Consider the following 17,262-nt stretch of genomic DNA (forward strand, 5'->3'; position numbering starts at 1 on the left):
CCACCTAGCTATCCCAGATTTGGAAATGGGGTTGCCTTTGTGTGGTGGTGAGAAAAGATACAAACAGTTGTTTGGTCTTACGAAAGGGTTGTGTTCTCGATATGTAGTAGAGTAAGGCTCGTTTGACATCTAGTGTGTGGAGAGCTCTTTCTGCAATGGTCTGTGGCTGCGAGAAGAATACTGGCAGTTCCACAGATTGGTTTAGATGAAAGGGAGAAATGACTTTAGGGAGGAATTTTGGATTAGTGCGGAGAACAACTTTGTTATGATGCATTTGCAGAAAAGGTTCTTGAATGGTGAGTGCTTGTATCTCACTGACCCTTCTGAGGGAAGTAATGGCTACCAGAAAAGCAGTTTTCCATGTAAGGAATTGAAGTTCACATTTGTGTAGAGGTTCAAAAGGAGGCCCCATTAGTCTGGTGAGAACGATGTTTAGGTTCCACACAGGTGAGGGTGGCACTCTGGGGGGAATTATTCTTTTGAGGCCTTCCATGAAAGCTTTTATGGCAGGTACTCTAAAGAGTGATAGATGTTGTCTTTTTTGTAGATAGGCCGCTATGGCCGCAAGGTGCATTCTAATAGACATGTAGGCTAGGTTGCATCTTTGTAGGTGTAATAAATAGCCTATGATGTGTTGAATGGACACATCTAGGGGATTGAAGTTATTGTTGTGACAATAGACCACAAAACGTTTCCTCTTGGCTGCGTAGCAAGCTCTATTGGTAGGTCGTCTAGCTTCTCTAATGATATTCATACAGTCAGGCGGAAGATTTAGATAACCGAATTCTAGGATTTCAGGAGCCAGATCGCAAGGTTGAGCTGAGCTGGGTCCGGGTGCCTGATCTCTCCATTGCTCTGGGTTAAGAGGTATGGAGAGAGGTGTAACTTTTGGTGCAGAACTACAGATAGTTCCAGCAGTGTGGTGTACCACGGTTGTCTGGCCCAAGTTGGAGCTACTAGGATGAGAGTGAGGGAGTGTTGTTGTAGTTTGCGCACCACTAATGGAATGAGTGGGAGAGGCGGAAAGGCGTACGCAAATCTGCCTGACCAGTTCATCCATATCGCATTGCCTTTGGGCGATGGGTGTGCATACCTGGCGGCGAAGCTTGGGCATTTGGCGTTTGTGGGTGGCGAAGAGGTCTATCTATGGATGCCCCCACATTTGAAAGTACGGGTGAAGAACTTGTGGAGTTCCCACTCTTGGATCTGTTGTGATCAGATCGGCCATAGTGTTTTGGACTCCTGGGACATGGGCTAGGAGAAAGATTTTTTGGGGGTATGACCCATCTCCATATGCTCTGTGCTAGCTGAGAGCTGCGGAGAGTGTGTGCCCCCTTGTTTTTGTATAAAGTACATGGCTGTCATGTTGTCCGTGCGGACTAAGACGGCCTTGCCTGAGACAAGCGTTTGAAAGGCCTTTAGGGCTAAGAATATGGCTAGTAACTCCAGATGGTTGATGTGGAGTAACTTTTGTTGAGGTGTCCACCTGCCCTGCATGGTGTGATGTAGTAGGTGAGCTCCCCAGCCGGAGAGTTATACATCCGCTGTACTATCTGAGGAACCGGTTCCAGGAACGGTCGCACTTTGGAAAGGTTTTTGGTGGTCCACCACTGCAGAGAGAGATTGGCACGACCGTCTACCAACACCAGATCTGTCAATTGACCCTGGGCCTGGTTCCATTGGCGCGCTAAGCACTCTTGGAGAGGACGCATCTGGAGTCTTGCGTGAGGTACTATGAATATGCAAGAGGCCATCATTCCTATAAGTTGCATGAACACTCGAGCTGGAAGAGAGTGTTCCGGTTGAAATTTGGCGCGTAGAGCCTGAATGCTTGCTATCCTGGCAGGACTGGGATAGGCTAGCGCTTTTGAGGTGTCTATGGTGGCACCGAGGTATTGTTTTACGTGGGACGGTTGCAGATGGGACTTCGTGTGATGTACAGTGAAGCCCAGTTCGTGAAGTAGTTGGATAGTGGCGTGAGTGTGTTGTACACACTGGTTGTAGGAGTTGGCTTTTATGAGCCAGTCGTCTAGGTATGGGAAGACATGGATGTGTTGTCTTCGTAGGTGTGCTGCCACTACTGCTAGGCACTTGGTAAACACCCGTGGTGCTGTGGCGACTCCGAATGGGAGCACTTTGAATTGATAGTGTTGACTGTCCACTACAAATCTGAGAATCTTCCTGTGAGCTTTGTGAACAGGAATGTGGAAATAGGCGTCCTTGAGGTCTAGGGTGGCAAGGAAGTAGTTTTGGGAGAGCAGGGGAAGTACCTGCTGGAGTGTGACCATGTGAAAATGGTCTGAGTGTATATATTGATTTAGGGGTCTGAGGTCTAGGCTGGGCCTTAGACTGTCGTCCCATTTTGGTATGAGAAAATATAGGGAGTAAACTCCCATATTTTGTTGGTGGGTAGGACTAGTTCTATCGCACTTTTTTGTAGGAGGGAGATTACCTCCTGCTTTAGTAGTGACAAATGTTCCTGTGACATTGGGCGTTGTTTGGGTGGAATCTTTGGTGGGGGTAGATGTTAGTTCGAGGCAGTAGCCTGACCGAATTATTTTTGTTACCCATTTGTCTGAGGTGATAGTAGTCCAGACAGGAAGGACATTTTGGAGTCTGCCCCCGACCGGAGTGGGATGGTCTGGGGGGAGTGGAAGGAAGTCATTGGTTAGGGGTGGAGGCAGAGCGGGAGGTGTTAGTCTTGCCTCTGCCTTTATTATTGTTGCCCCTGTAGCCGCCTCCTTGGTAACCCCTTGTGAAGGTGGATTGGGTAGGGGCTTTATAGGAAGTAGAAGCGTTATCGGAGGAGTAGCCTCTGGAGGTGCTTCGAAAGGGAGAAAGGAGCGCCTGGGAGGGTGCAACTGTAAGGCTCCCATAGACTTCGCTGTATCCGTCTTTTTTCATTTTTTCCAGGGCATCGTCAACTTTGGGGCCAAACAGATGCTCCTGGTCAAAGGGGTGGTTCAGGATGGAAGCCTGCACCTCGGGTTTGAAACCTGAAATTCATAGCCAGGCATGCCTACGGAGGACGACGCTGGTGTTAATTGCCCTAGAGGCGGTGTCACCTACATCTAGGGCGCAGCGAATGGAGGTGTTGGTGATGGTTTTACCCTCCTGGATTAGTTCGTTGGCTCTATTTTTGTACTTGTCAGGGAGGTGTTGCATTATGGCTTCTAGTTCATCATAATGTGCCCTGTCATATCTTGCCAATAGCGCTTGTGTGCGATGCTCCATGTGTTGGCAGCCAGGGATGCAGTGCGCTTGCCAGATGCGTCCAAGAGTTTGAACTCCTTATCAGGTGGTGGTGCATCACCTGATGCTTGGGAGTTTGCACGCTTTCTTGCAGTGGACACTACTAGGGAGTCTAGTGGTGCTGGCCCTCTGATGTAGGTGGGGTCTGTAGGGCCGGCCTTATACTTCTTGTTGATGCGAGGGTTGATGACCCTGGCCCTGACCGGGTCTTTAAAGACCTCTGGCGCATGCTTGATAACCCCTTTAAGCATGAGCAGGATGGAAGTGGCCCTGTGCATTGTGTCGAAGTTATCTAGGAGGAAGTCCTCCTCCACGGGGTCTGTATGGAGATCCATTCCGTGGTAGTGTGCAGACCTATGGAGTAGTTGGTTAAACCCCATTGTGTCTTCCGGGGGATGGTCTTGAAGGGTAAAGATCGTCCTGCAGGACGTTAGGGATGTCTGGAATGTTATAGCCGTCCCATGGGTCTGGGGAGCCTGTAGGAGTGGGGTCACCTGTGGGTTGGTCATGGGGCTCGTCCCCTGTGTCATCGTAGATATCGTCATCATCCTCATCCGGATAGGGTGTGGGGCTATGATGAGGTGGGGGTGGAGGAGGAGGAGTGGGTGAAGGTATTCTCAAAGGGGAGGTAGCAAAGTCTTTCCTCTTTGGAGGTGGAGCTGGTTCAGGCTTGTCCAGCGGTCTCTTTGATGCTGAGCATCAAATGTCCAGTTTTAGGGTCTTTGACCAGTGTTTTTTGTAGTGGATCAGGCCGAAATGGTTCTTCAGTGAATGGCCAATCCGTCGGTGCCGAAGGTGTTGGGCCGTTGGTTTTTAGTCTTGGAGTCGGCATCGGTTCGTTGTTTTGAACTGTGCGGCTTCAAGATGGCTGGTTGTTTCCTCGGCTCCAAGATTTCTTTCGACTTCGAGGTGTGGGTGTCGATGGCTTCGGGTTTTTTGCTCGGTTCCGGGGTCGGTACCGAGGAGCTGGTGCTTGTCTTCGGCGCCGAGTGCTTCGGTGTGGAGCTCGGTGCGGAGGAGGAGGCCCTTTTCTTTTTCGGCGCCGGTGCGGAGGAGTGTTTCTCGGCACCGACGGTAGGATGGCTCGAGCCTGAGCCGCCGGAATGCTGGATAGGCTTCTTAACCGGGCCCGAGGGCGAGGTGCGGGAAGCAATGTCTTTGGTCACGCCTTCGCCCTCGGGCCTAGGCACGACCAAAGTCTTTTTCGATGCCGTCGATGGTGTGGGTGGATGTTAGTACTCACGGCCCTCTGTGCCGGAGTGATGTCCTCGTCATCCGAGTCGCCGGCTTTGGAGGCGCTGACGAGGCCCTCTTCCGTGTGCTGTTCTTCTGGAGCATCGACGCCTTCTCCGAAGATGTCGTCTGGGATCGCTGTCGACGAGTGTGCCATGGTTCTCCTCGCCCTTCGGTCTCGAATGGTCTTCTTGGACCGGAAGGATTTGCACGCCGGACAGTCTCGAGCCTCGTGTTCAGGGGAGAGGCAGAGGTTACACACCTCATGGAGATCGGTGTGGGGAAATTTGGACCCACATCGAGGACAATTCTTGAATGGAGTCCTTTCCATCAGCCAGGACCGGAGCTTAAGTAGGCCCGACGACCGGAATCGAAGACTTCGGACGATGGGAGTCACGTCGAGTGTGGAGATCGTGATCTAAACAATACCGCCAAAAGGGGAGGATTGCGCGCTGATCAGAAGAACTGGAAACTGTTCGGAACCGGAGCGTGAACAACACATCCAAGCCCGATGGCGGTAAAAACAATCTGAGGATGGAACCGAAGACCATGCGCAATACGATCCAAAGGAGGGGTCACGTACCTCGTGACTTCCAAAGACTTTCCAAGAGGAAAAACAACTGCAAACATCCGGGCCCAACACCAGATGGCGATCTATGCACAGTGTGTAATCTGCAGCTCATATGCCTCGAACATAGAATTTAGGGTCCCACAAAGAACTCTAATCTCAGTTACATCTTTACAGATCAGTGCCTATAATAACGCAAGTACTCTGATCAGAACTATAGGGCCTGGAATTAATTTCTAACTACGGAGAGGAGGCTGTCACCATTGTTTAGCATCCCCCAGCCAAGCAGGAACATGTAATCAGACATGGCACCTTTTATCAGAGAGGATACTTTGTTTCTATATTGGAGCTATTGCTTAGGTGCAAACTGGTCATTTAAATCAATTCCATGCTTACAGGTGTAGTGCACTGAAGATTATGGCCAGTTTTGGGGTTCCACCATGGTATTAACAGTCAGGAAGAATGGAATGCTTAAGCAAAACAAGCATTGGCATAGCTTTTGGGACCTTCTAAGTATTTAGTGATGCAGCACAATTTCCTTGGTGCAACCACATCAACTGTTGCGTGGCTAAACACTTATAAGGTCCCAAAAGCGAGACCTATGGCTATGCCAATGCTTGGTGTTGTGTGGTTGGGTGTGTGCGCGTGGTTGGGGGTGTGTGAGCGTGGTTGGGTGTGTGTGAGCGTGGTTGGGTGTGTGTGAGCGTGGTTGGGTGTGTGTGAGCGTGGTTGGGTGTGTGTGAGCGTGGTTGGGTGTGTGTGAGCGTGGTTGGGTGTGTGTGCGCGTGGTTGGGTGTGTGTGCGCGTGGTTGGGTGTGTGTGCGCGTGGTTGGGTGTGTGTGTGCGCGTGGTTGGGTGTGTGTGCGCGTGGTTGGGTGTGTGTGCGCGTGGTTGGGTGTGTGTGCGCGTGGTTGGGTGTGTGTGCGCGTGGTTGGGTGTGTGTGCGCGCGGTTGGGGGGGGGTGCGCGGTTGGGGGGGGTGCGCGGTTGGGGGGGGTGCGCGGTGGGGGGGGTGCGCGGTTGGGTGTGTGCGCGGTTGGGTGTGTGCGCGGTTGGGTGTGTGCGCGGTTGGGTGTGTGCGCGGTTGGGTGTGTGCGCGGTTGGGTGTGTGCGCGGTTGGGTGTGTGCGCGGTTGGGTGTGTGCGCGGTTGGGTGTGTGCGCGGTTGGGTGTGTGCGCGGTTGGGTGTGTGCGCGGTTGGGTGTGTGCGCGGTTGGGTGTGTGCGCGGTTGGGTGTGTGCGCGGGTGGGTGTGTGCGCGGGTGGGTGTGTGCGCGGGTGGGTGTGTGCGCGGGTGGGTGTGTGCGCGGGTGGGTGTGTGCGCGGGTGGGTGTGTGCGCGGGTGGGTGTGTGCGCGGGTGGGTGTGTGCGCGGGTGGGTGTATGCGCGGGTGGGTGTGTGCGCGGGTGGGTGGCTGGGTGGGTGGGTGGCTGGGTGGGTGTGTGGCTGGGTGGGTGTGTGTGAGTGGGTGTGTGAGAGTGGGTGTGGGTGGTTGTGTGGGGGTGGGTGGGTGTGGTGGTGGGTGTGGTGATGGGTGTGCGGTTGTGTGTGCGGTTGTGTGTGCGGTTGTGTGTGCGGTTGTGTGTGCGGTTGTGTGTGCGGTTGTGTGTGCGGTTGTGTGTGCGGTTGTGTGTGCGGTTGTGTGTGCGGTTGTGTGTGCGGTTGTGTGTGCGGTTGTGTGTGCGGTTGTGTGCGTGCGGTTGTGTGCGTGCGGTTGTGTGCGTGCGGTTGTGTGCGTGCGGTTGTGTGCGTGCGGTTGTGTGTGCGTGCGGTTGCTTGTGTGTGCGTGCGGTTGCTTGTGTGTGCGTGCGGTTGCTTGTGTGTGGGTGCGTGTGTGGGTGGGTGCGTGTGTGGGTGGGTGTGTGTGTGGGTGGGTGCGGTTGTGTGGGTGGGTGCGGTTGTGTGGGTGCAGGTGTGGGTGCGGTTCTGGGTGCGGTTCTGGGTGTGGGTGCGGTTCTGGGTGTGGTGTGTGTGAGGTTGTGTGTGGTTGTGTGGGCGGTTCTGGGTGCAGTTGCGGTTCAGGGGGTGGTTCTGGGTGTGGGTGCAGTTCTGGATGTGGGTGCAGTTCTGGATGTGGGTGCAGTTCTGGATGTGGGTGCAGTTCTGGATGTGGGTGCAGTTCTGGATGTGGGTGCAGTTCTGGATGTGGTGTGTGTGGGGTTGTGTGGGTGGTTGCGGGTGCCGTTGTGTGTGCGGTTGCGGGTCCGGTTGCGGGGGCGGTTCTGGGTGTGGGTGGGTGTGTGGTTGCATGTGTTGGTGTGTATGTGTGTGTGTGTGTGTGTGTGGTTGTGTGTGTGTGTGTGGTTGTGTGTGTGTGTGTGGTTGTGTGTGTGTGTGTGGGTGTGTGTGTGTGGTTGTGTGTGTGTGTGGTTGTGTGTGTGTGTGTGGTTGTGTGTGTGTGTGTGGTTGTGTGTGTGTGGTTGTGTGTGTGTGTGGTTGTGTGTGTGGTTGTGTGTGTGGTTGTGTGTGTGGTTGTGTGTGTGGTTGTGTGTGTGGTTGTGTGTGTGGTTGTGTGTGTGGTTGTGTGTGGGTGTGTGGTTGTGTGTGTGGTTGTGTGTGTGGTTGTGTGTGGTTGTGTGTGTGGTTGTGTGTGTGGTTGTGTGTGTGGTTGTGTGTGTGGTTGTGTGTGTGGTTGTGTGTGTGGTTGTGTGTGTGGTTGTGTGTGTGGTTGTGTATGTGGTTGAGTGTGTGTATGTGGTTGAGTGTGTGTATGTGGTTGAGTGTGTGTATGTGGTTGAGTGTGTGTATGTGGTTGAGTGTGTGTATGTGGTTGAGTGTGTGTATGTGGTTGAGTGTGTGTATGTGGTTGAGTGTGTGTATGTGGTTGAGTGTGTGTATGTGGTTGAGTGTGTGTATGTGGTTGAGTGTGTGTATGTGGTTGAGTGTGTGTATGTGGTTGAGTGTGTGTATGTGGTTGAGTGTGTGGTTGTGTGTGGGTGTGGTTGTGTGTGGTTGTGTGTGAGTGTGGTGTGGGTGTGGTGTGGGTGTGGGTGGGTGTGGGTGTGTGGGTGTGTGTGGTTGTGTGTGGGTGTGGTTGTGTGTGGGTGTGGTTATGTGTGGGTGTGCGGGTGCGTGGTGTGTGTGTGGTTGTGTGTGTGTGGTTGTGTGTGTGGTTGTGTGTGTGTGTGGTTGTGTGTGTGTGGTTGTGTGGTAGTGGTTGTGGTTATATGTGTGTGTGGTTGTGCGTGGTTGTGGTTGGTTGTGCGTGTGGGTTTGTGCGTGTGGGGTTGTGTGTGTGGTTGTGGGTGTGGTTGTATGTGTGGTTGTATGTGTGGGTGTGGTTGTGTGTGTGACAGTAACACTAAAAGCATCTCAAAATAAAGGAACACAAACAGAGTTTGTGGAAAGAGAAAGCAGATTGTAAGTCAAATGGGCGCAGCAAAGCATTAACACAACAACAAAACAAACAAGATCACTTAGCGAAGACTGAGTGCTGATAATGGATGCACAGCCCATCATCTTAAGAGTTCGATTGCAGCCAATGTGCACTCAAACCTGCCCCCTCCTTGTGAGTTGCACCCCATATTTCATGAGTTGTAACTGCTGCACCCACCATAGCGCTTTGAGATCTAAAGCGCTACATAGGTCTAATCGATTAACCAGTCGCCAACATGCTGTGCTTTTAAAGAGAATATGCCAAAAGTTTCCAGCTTCCTCATCATGTCCTCATGAAAGTGCCAACGAAAGGACTCCCTAAATGGTGCAACGGACATGAAGCAGCCGCTGCGATCAGAAAAAAACACTGAACGTTCTCAAGTTTCACAGTAACATTTCCTTAACGTTCTTAAAGTCACAAAACAGGAATACTAAAAGCATCTCAAAATAAAGGAACACAAACAGAGTTTGTGGAAAGAGAAAGCACACTGTAAGTCAAACGGGCGCAGCAAAGCATTAACACAACATGTTCTTTGATGCTTGATGTTCTTTGAACGAGAACAACAAAGGGGCGCCGCGAAAGTGATCGCGGACGAAAGTGAAAGTGATCGCGGGCACTTAATGAGCATGACGAGGTTTGCCAGCCTCTGCTCCTAAGCGTGTGCCCGCGCACATGCACTGTAGCTCTAGGCTGGCCATGGTAGCATTTTTTGAGCCCTCACATGCGCCAGGTCAGACGAGACCTAAAAAGTCAAAATATGTAGGGAGCGTGATAAAGAACATGTAAACGAAAGAGGGAATGCTTTACGCGCGCTGTTTGATCACGTTGTAATGCGCGCTCTTTAAACCCAGCGCGGGAAACTACAGCGCTTTACTGATTGAGACCCGAGCCGTACGTGCATTGGAATATAGCACAGGGGATGCGGGTTTGCTTCTACAGCTGCGGGACGCCAGGCAAGAACACAAGTCCTGCTACTAGCAACAGTATACTTTGAGTAATGCCACTCCATATTACACACGTCCAAAAAAGCGGTGACTTAAGTTTGCCCCTCCATAACCAAAGATCGACGTTGGATAAAAGAAAAGTATAATAACTAGGAATGGATAATCTGGCAATTGCACTAAAAAAATACACACAAAAAACTCCTCGCATAAGTCATGCGCTGTACACTGGGCGTTCAGAATTAAGCAGACATAGATGTTTTAAGTTTGAACTGTGTGAAACTTAATTTGTTTGTACATAATGTACGGCAGACATGGTACCTGTGCAGTAACTACAGTGGCACACTAGGGCTTAGTGCAGTGTACATCGCCCCTTGATTCATGCTGAGATTAATACGAGCGCAGTGCATTAAAGTAATTTCTTATCGGGGATATTAAAGCAGGTGCTGCAAACGAGAATCGACCCATAAACCACGGAACTGGGTGTGCTGGCTCGGTTTTTGGAGGGCTGCAAAGTGCCATGATCATACACACTGCAAAAACACACAAAAAAGCAGCCCCAAAAACAGTTGTGTCGTGAGTAGAAACCCCCCGGATGCCGCAGGTTAGCAATGGCTGCAGAATGTTCTAGGATTTGTGCACACTAAAAGTAGATAATCTAAAATGGGAAGAAACGTAATCCAATTCAAAGTTGCGGGAGTTGCAGATCGATTAAATATTGCAATACAATATGGTTCCTTTCAGTAGGGAAACTGGTGCATACTCACCATGAAGGGGTCCATGTTGCATCTTATGTCGGTCTCAGAGCTGCTGCAGTTTCAAGCTTCCTCCAACTGCGACCACAGAGGACTGAAACACGATAAAATACAGCGCGCCAAACCTTCCTCAGAGGGCGGAGCACTTTTCTCGCGCTAAAATCCGAGAAGGCCTCCCGCTCCACGAGGATTCCGGGATCAGCAGTCACGCCCCTACGGCCATTCACAACATTCCAGTGTGTTGTATCGTCCCACTGTAGGCAGTTGAGCCGTGGCTGGCTGACAGACACAGTCCAACCCTGTCCCAGCCTGCCATCTGTGGAAAGCAATCTCTGTGTATTGAATGCGTGTCTGACTGCTGGCGGAAAGCTCTATTGTAAAGAGTTACCTAGAGATTGAAGGAGGCGGTGGATAAACTGCTCCAAAAGCGCTTTTTATTTTTGCCCGGCAAAGGGACACATACTTTGGCGTTCGAAAGTCCCCAAGAACTGTACCGGCATTTTATACCTACCCCTGCCCTTGACAAATATTAACTCTTTAAACTTTATTTTTGTGAGCGTAGCTGTTGCCAAGTTCGCTTGTGGTTGACGTTTAAGGGTTCAGTGTCCCATCTGTGAAATTATGTTTCCACGTGACACTATATTGCGTAAATTCCAAGCACTGGCACAGCCAACAAAACAAGCGCTCGCCATGAAGTATTTGCTCGGCTTTTTCTGCCATCCCACTTGGACGGCCTCGCCTGCTAAAAGGTTTCTTGTCTTTATGGGGCCATGTGTTTGGCCCCATAAAGATAAGAAACCTTTTGCGACACAAGGAAGGCAGACGAGCCCGTCCAAATGGGACGGCTCAGAAAGTCTAGTAACTACATCACCCTCAGCTCTTTTCCAATGGCTGGCCACCGTTTAGCATAAACGGTGATGCCAGCCAATAGAAAAGAGGGGCGGGGCTTAATACCCCTTACAGAAAATACCCCATATCATTAACCCCTTCAGCGCTGGGCGAATTCCGCCGCGGTGCTGAAGGGTTCGAGCGCGGGCGGGCTCATGACGGAACGGTTCCGTCATGAGCACAGCTCAACCGTGGCTCATGACGGAACCGTTCCGTCATGAGCATGGAAGGGGTTAAACCTCGCCAGCAAGACTGCGCATGTGCGCAGCCTACGCTAGCGAGACCTAAAAAGGAAACTATTTAACTGGCAATAGATGACTTGCGATTGACTTCTTTACTTGAACTAGTCAACTCGAGAACGGAAATGACTGCATGATTTGCACGGAAACTACCAGATCACCCTAGGTTAGAAGCAGGTCACCCATACTGGCTACAACCCCACGACCTCCCTGCTCCAGATACACCCTCCTTCCCAGTTCCAACCATCTCTCAGTAAAGTGCAAGAATGCATCACAAGGGTGATGCAAAGGACACTGGGAGCATTGTAGCTTTGTTATTTCTGCGTATTATGGCAAACTTAGCCACGGTTTGGTTCTCACAAGTACTAAATCAGTGAAATACTGCATAAGATAATACGGAAGTGCAAGAACAGAGCAAAGTGTGAATGCCTGATGAGTATAGCTGCCAGTATGTGAACACTGCTATGAGAAGATTGGTCAGCTACATTCACTGTCAGAAGATGGCCGTGGTTACTCGTGCACTGTATTCACTATCCAGCAGAAGTGATCAGCCACAGACTCCATAGAGCTCCAACGCGGCGGCTGCATGCAAAGCAGTGAAATACCACATTTAAACTAGTTTAATGGACAATTACGATCCAAAATAGCATAATGGGCATTCTAGTAGGTAAAGCATATCCACCACAATTTTCTTTTACAAAAGAACAGTAAAAGTACATAACTCAGATGGATTCATACAAACCAGTTTGAGCACGCAAGGTAAAAGTAAAGGACACCATTCTGTCAGCAGAAAGGGCAACTACAGTCATACATTTAGACACACCATTACAGCTAAAAGAAGACTAATAATGATAATTATTGTGTGGCTCTATGGGTTTAGGGCATGCAGCTATCCTAACTTTCTACTTGCCCCATAAGGATTGTGGGCCTAAGAAGGCTAACCAAGACTATTGAGCTCCTATGAGAAGAGCACCATGCTACAGTTCAGGACTCTTGGTGAGATCACAGGACCACGGCAGGAGCTATGCAGAAAGAATCAAGGTCTTATCCAAATACCATCTATAGGGTCAGCCTACAGTTTCACCATATCACATGATCAGCTTTTGCTTGCTGTCAGAAGTACCCCACTTGTAGGCATTCCACTTCGCAGAACTTCTGGGTGCCAGTGAAGCAGAGTCAGAAGTCCATTCTTCGATGCTAGAATTGTTGGACATGCAGAGAATTCCTGCCGCTTTAAAAGTCCGGTGTGAGTTGGCGCACTCGTTTTACAATAAATGTTTGGGAACACCAACCAGCCTGGATCCTCCGAGCAACCCACATGGCTGTTTACAGTGGCCTCATTTGCAACTCTGATCTGGTACGTATTGCACCAGAATTTTGCATCAGAATGTCCAAGTACTACTATAATCATCTGATATGCGTAGTGTCTGAGCAGGGATTAGACTGGCTCAACATTCCGTATACTGAAAAACTAGGACCCTGTCCTCTAGATACTTTTCCAAGGATTTACGTTAATTTCCTTTCCATCCAAGACTCCTTATATCAAAAAACTGCTTAATATCACTAGATTAATTTTTATGTTATTTGTCCAAAATTACACCATAGAATTGGTATGCATTTTTTTTTAACTATCCCCAATCAGATCAAAAGTAAAGACGTGTACGCTGCATGCTACCAAAATATGATAATTAGTTACTAAGTTGTTCTCTTTTGTGTATGGTTTAATGAAGCCTGGTTTTGCCCGAGATATACCCAGGTTTACAAAAGCCTCCTCTTGTATGGCATAGAAAGACCCATACGATTACTGTATTGGTGCTTGCTGTACACGGTAATATGCTGCATCGTCATATCGCATTAAAAAAAAGAAAAATCTACAGGCACTGTATTGACTGAAAGAAATATAGAATATCATCAAGGCAATACTTACCACGCCTCTAAAGGAAGGGGGAATTAGCCCGCAGTATATAGGGACGAATGAGCTACAAACTAAAGCCTGTGGAGACACAAAAATCATAAGAAAACGTGAGTCTGACAAGGCTATTTCTGCAAATAACATTAAATCGACAGAACAATAGATTATATCCCCAAAATCAAAACACATCTTGACTCAGTTCTCTTGAAAACAAAACGTTATTTACTGTAGCATATATGAAAGGGCTTCGAAGTCCTGCTTGGCTAATTTCTAATAGGTAAACAATTTAATATTTATAACTGAAACTTACAAAACATCTGAAATCAACAACTTTGGCAGGGGCAGGCATAAGAAAAGAATTAAATCTGGTTGAGTTGCTACGCCTACCCTGGTCGTAGAATCATCTTATTTGGCTTTTTGCTGTACCATGACAAATATTTTGGTTCAGTCATTTACTTTGGAGTTTAGCATGCCCAGAGAAGCAATTTAATTTCCAAAATGCATGAGGTAAACACTCTTGTTGACATTTACCTGCACAATTGTGTTGAGAGATATACACTTATGGGTGCGTGACCACCTGAGAGGTGTAGGTAGATGATATGAGCATCGAAGCATTCTCCACTAGTGTATGGCCAAACCCACATAACCTGGTCATTAGCTTCTTTATTACACAGGGATACCAGAATCTTACCTCTCGACGGACTGGAGTGTTAGTTGAGCAAAAACCAGGGACTCCCCCATGCCCTTTCGGCAATGCAGTGGGTCTGAGATCAAGCAATGAGACCGATTAAACCATTGGTTTCAATTCAGTCGTGATGCCCATACATCTATATTAATGTCTGAACATTGTCAACAGTGGTATACTATGGTAGATTTGGATCATTCTAGTGGCCATTAAGTCAGTTACCTCATGTCAGAAGGATCCTACCAGAAATAATGAGTGGACTATACGTTTTGTAACAGACAACACAGTTTTGGTGAGATTTAGAACTGTGAGAGTCTCCTGCTGAAAAAAGAGGAATGCTCAACCAGAGATTGAGGATGGTCATTTGTAAGGCTAAATTAGGGTGGGTTTAATTGAATCTTTCATGAGGGGAGAAATGTTTATTTATATCAAAATCTCCCTTTTATTGCTGGAAAAGGATGTTTCCAACTTAAATGGGTGTCTTACCTTAAAGGTCTTGTAGGTCACAAAATTGGAAGGATGAGGAGTAGAGACAGTTTGTAGTGATCTCTTGAGAGTTATATGAATGTAAAATCTAGTCGGTGGTACGGGGAGAAGACTGCATGACTAAATGGCAAGTAAATCACCTTTCCCAGTGAAACCCTGACAAGCAAATCTCAAGAACTGTATTTATTGTAATGGCAAGATAAGGACGGAATATTGTTTCTTCAAGGCCCAAAATATGAAAAGAAGATTTCATGTCTATGAAGATTTTTTTGGTACGCCTTTGGGAAATAGAACAGATAAATGTAGGATTATCTGAAGAAGTTATGGTAATGTTATGGTAATTGTTTATTTATAAAGCGCCTGGTTACTCCTCCCGGAGTGTCCCCACGCTAGGTTTTCTCTTTACCTTTCATAAGAGATATAACAGCACTGTTGGACTTGGCCCTTTTTGCAGAGTCATCCTTGAACTTTTTGCCTTCCTCCTATATTTTCTCTGACCCGTTTGTGTTGGTTTAGGACTCTGGGCACTTTAACACTGCTGATCAGTTCTAAAGTGCATATGCTCTCCCTAATGGTAAATTGACGTATTGATTAGTGACTCCATGATTGGGTTATTTGATTTACTTGTCAGACCCTAGTACAGTGCACCATGTGTGCCCAGGGCTTGTAAATCAAATGCTGCTGGTGGGCTTGCAGCACTGGTTGTGCCACCCACAGAAGCAGCTTCTAAAGTGTGTCTCAGGCCTGCCAAGGCAGAGCTTGTGTGCAGTCTCTGACAGCCATGTTGACTGGCTAAGTGCAGCCACTTGCCAGTCCCCAAACCTTCCCTTTTCTTCATATCAGACAACCCTATGGTAGGCGCAAGGGCAGGGTGCATTGTAAGTATAAGGTAGGACATGCCCTGGTGTGTGTGGCATGTCCTAATAGTGCATTACAGCCATTTTCGTTTTTCACTATTGCAAGGCTACCTGTTCCCCATAGGCCAGAATGGGCAGTTTGATTATTACATCTTATAATGCTAACTGACTCAGGGAACATTGTAGAAATTAGAGTTTAGTACGCCTGCACTCAGAATGATAAAATACATATTTTAGTGAAGTTGGTTTGAACATTCTGTGTTTGAAAATATAACTTTTAGAAAGTAGGTATTTTCTTGCTTAACTGTCCAAGCCTGCCTCTGCTAGGTTGTGTATTGTGGGTCTGGTTCTGTGAGTGACAGGGGCTGGGGGATTCCAGAAGACAGGGTGAGTCAGCACAGGGCTGAATAGAGATCTGCATGTAGATGGGTGGGAGGAGCTGCACCTGGGACCTGAATAGGGCTCTGCCTTCCCTCCACAATGCTGGCTCCACCTCCTGTGGTGCGTCTGATGTCCCTAGCCTGCACTGTGAAAGGAAAGAAGGAGTCTTGTCAACAAAGTGCTTCAGGACTGATTAGAACTGGTTAGGACTAGGCAAAGGCCTCTCTGCCTTCCGAGAACAAAGAGAAAAGTAGTATAAATATGGGGACCCAGACCCCAAGACTTTAGATCACTTCTGGAACAATAAGAAGAAACCTCTGCCAAGGAGAAAAACCAAAGGAAGCTGTAGGAGTTGGACTGCCCCCCTGCCAGTGTGCTGTGTTGTTGGGTTGGCCTGCAGTGGTGTCTTCATTGCCAAGGAGAGGAGAAGGAACTTTTACAGAACTTTCATCATCTTGCAGAATATTTCTCCAAGGGCTTGTACTTGTGCTTGCCTCCTGCTGAAGTCTCAGGGACAACAGACTTCACCACTAGCTCCCCTCTGAATTTCCTTACCGGGAATTCTATCTGCAGAAGCCTGCGTGTCGCTGGGAGCGCGACGCAACGAGAAGAAGCATGTTGCCGCCGCAGCTGTAGTCATCGCATCGCCAGAGAAGCATGCCGTCGCATCTCCCAGAAGCGTGCTTTCGTCGCAGCGGTCTGCTGTCGCATCACCAGAGAAGCGTGTCGCAACCGTGAGGGTCGCTGTCGCATCATCAGAGAAGCGTGTCGCAGGGCCTGTCGCGGCTCCAAAGTACAGAGTTGCCGCAAGGCTGCCAGGGTGTGTCAAATCGTTTCAACGTTGTTGCATCAAGGGCGCCATCTTATCACATCGGATCGTCGCATTGAGACGCCATCTTGCCGCATCGCAACCGGGCTGCAGCACGAGAATCTACGCATCACCTCCTCTCCGGTAAGGATCAAGATGCATCCCCTACTCTGCGCAAGCATTGAGGCGCGACGCATCATCTCCCCCGAAGCAAGGAACCAACGCTGCGAGCCTTTTGTTTATTTTGCATTACGCATCCAGGTACTTTGGTGAGAACTGTGTCGCATTTACCAACAACTTGAACAAAGTTAATGCTACCATCTTGAAACCAATTTAAAGTACAGTATTGTGGACTTTTGTCGTTTGTGGTCTTGTGTTAAGCCTATATAAAGAATACTTATTTTTATAAAACCTGTGTGGTGTCCATCTGTAGTGTTGTCACTGTATTATTGTATGTGTTCACAAATGCTTAACACACTGCCTCGGAGATAAGCCTGTCTGCTCGTGCCAAGCTACCAAGGGGGTGAGCAGGGGTTATCCAGTAGTGTAATCCCATTTCCCTGACTTAGAAGCAAGGGTCCCTATTTGGTCAAAGGTACCTACCTCTGCCAACTAGAGACCCCCAGTTCTAACAAGCACACAGACCATTATAACTCCATGCTTGTGGATTGCCTGAACTGTTTTGAAAACCCTACGAAACAGCCCTTCAGATAGCTGCATCCTGAAATCCATGGAAAGGGGATTTCACATTTTAGCTGCCAGCAGACAGACTTTGGAAATCCTCACTTTAGCAGTGCCCGATGATCTAAGATTCCGTGTAGGCCGGTAAGGTTAAATTAAGCAAACAGGAAACGTGGGCCTTTGCCATTTAGGATTCTGTGACA

The 17,262-nt window shown here is 48.8% G+C and overlaps 1 protein-coding gene across 2 annotated transcripts in view; it reads right to left on the reverse strand.

Annotated features, from left to right (window-relative positions):
• LOC146855000 (patatin-like phospholipase domain-containing protein 2) overlaps positions 1-17,262 on the reverse strand; it is a 312,239-nt gene that overhangs the window by 188,320 nt on the left and 106,657 nt on the right. For both annotated transcript variants that reach the window (XM_085652465.1, XM_085652464.1), the window contains exon 3: positions 13,177-13,242. In XM_085652465.1, coding sequence (XP_085508591.1) covers positions 13,177-13,242 — 66 coding nt within the window. The remainder of the gene's footprint in view (positions 1-13,176; positions 13,243-17,262) is intronic.

Source organism: Triturus cristatus, chromosome 4_1 (genome assembly GCF_964204655.1).
Source record: "Triturus cristatus chromosome 4_1, aTriCri1.1, whole genome shotgun sequence".
NCBI classification, from domain to species: domain Eukaryota; kingdom Metazoa; phylum Chordata; class Amphibia; order Caudata; family Salamandridae; genus Triturus; species Triturus cristatus.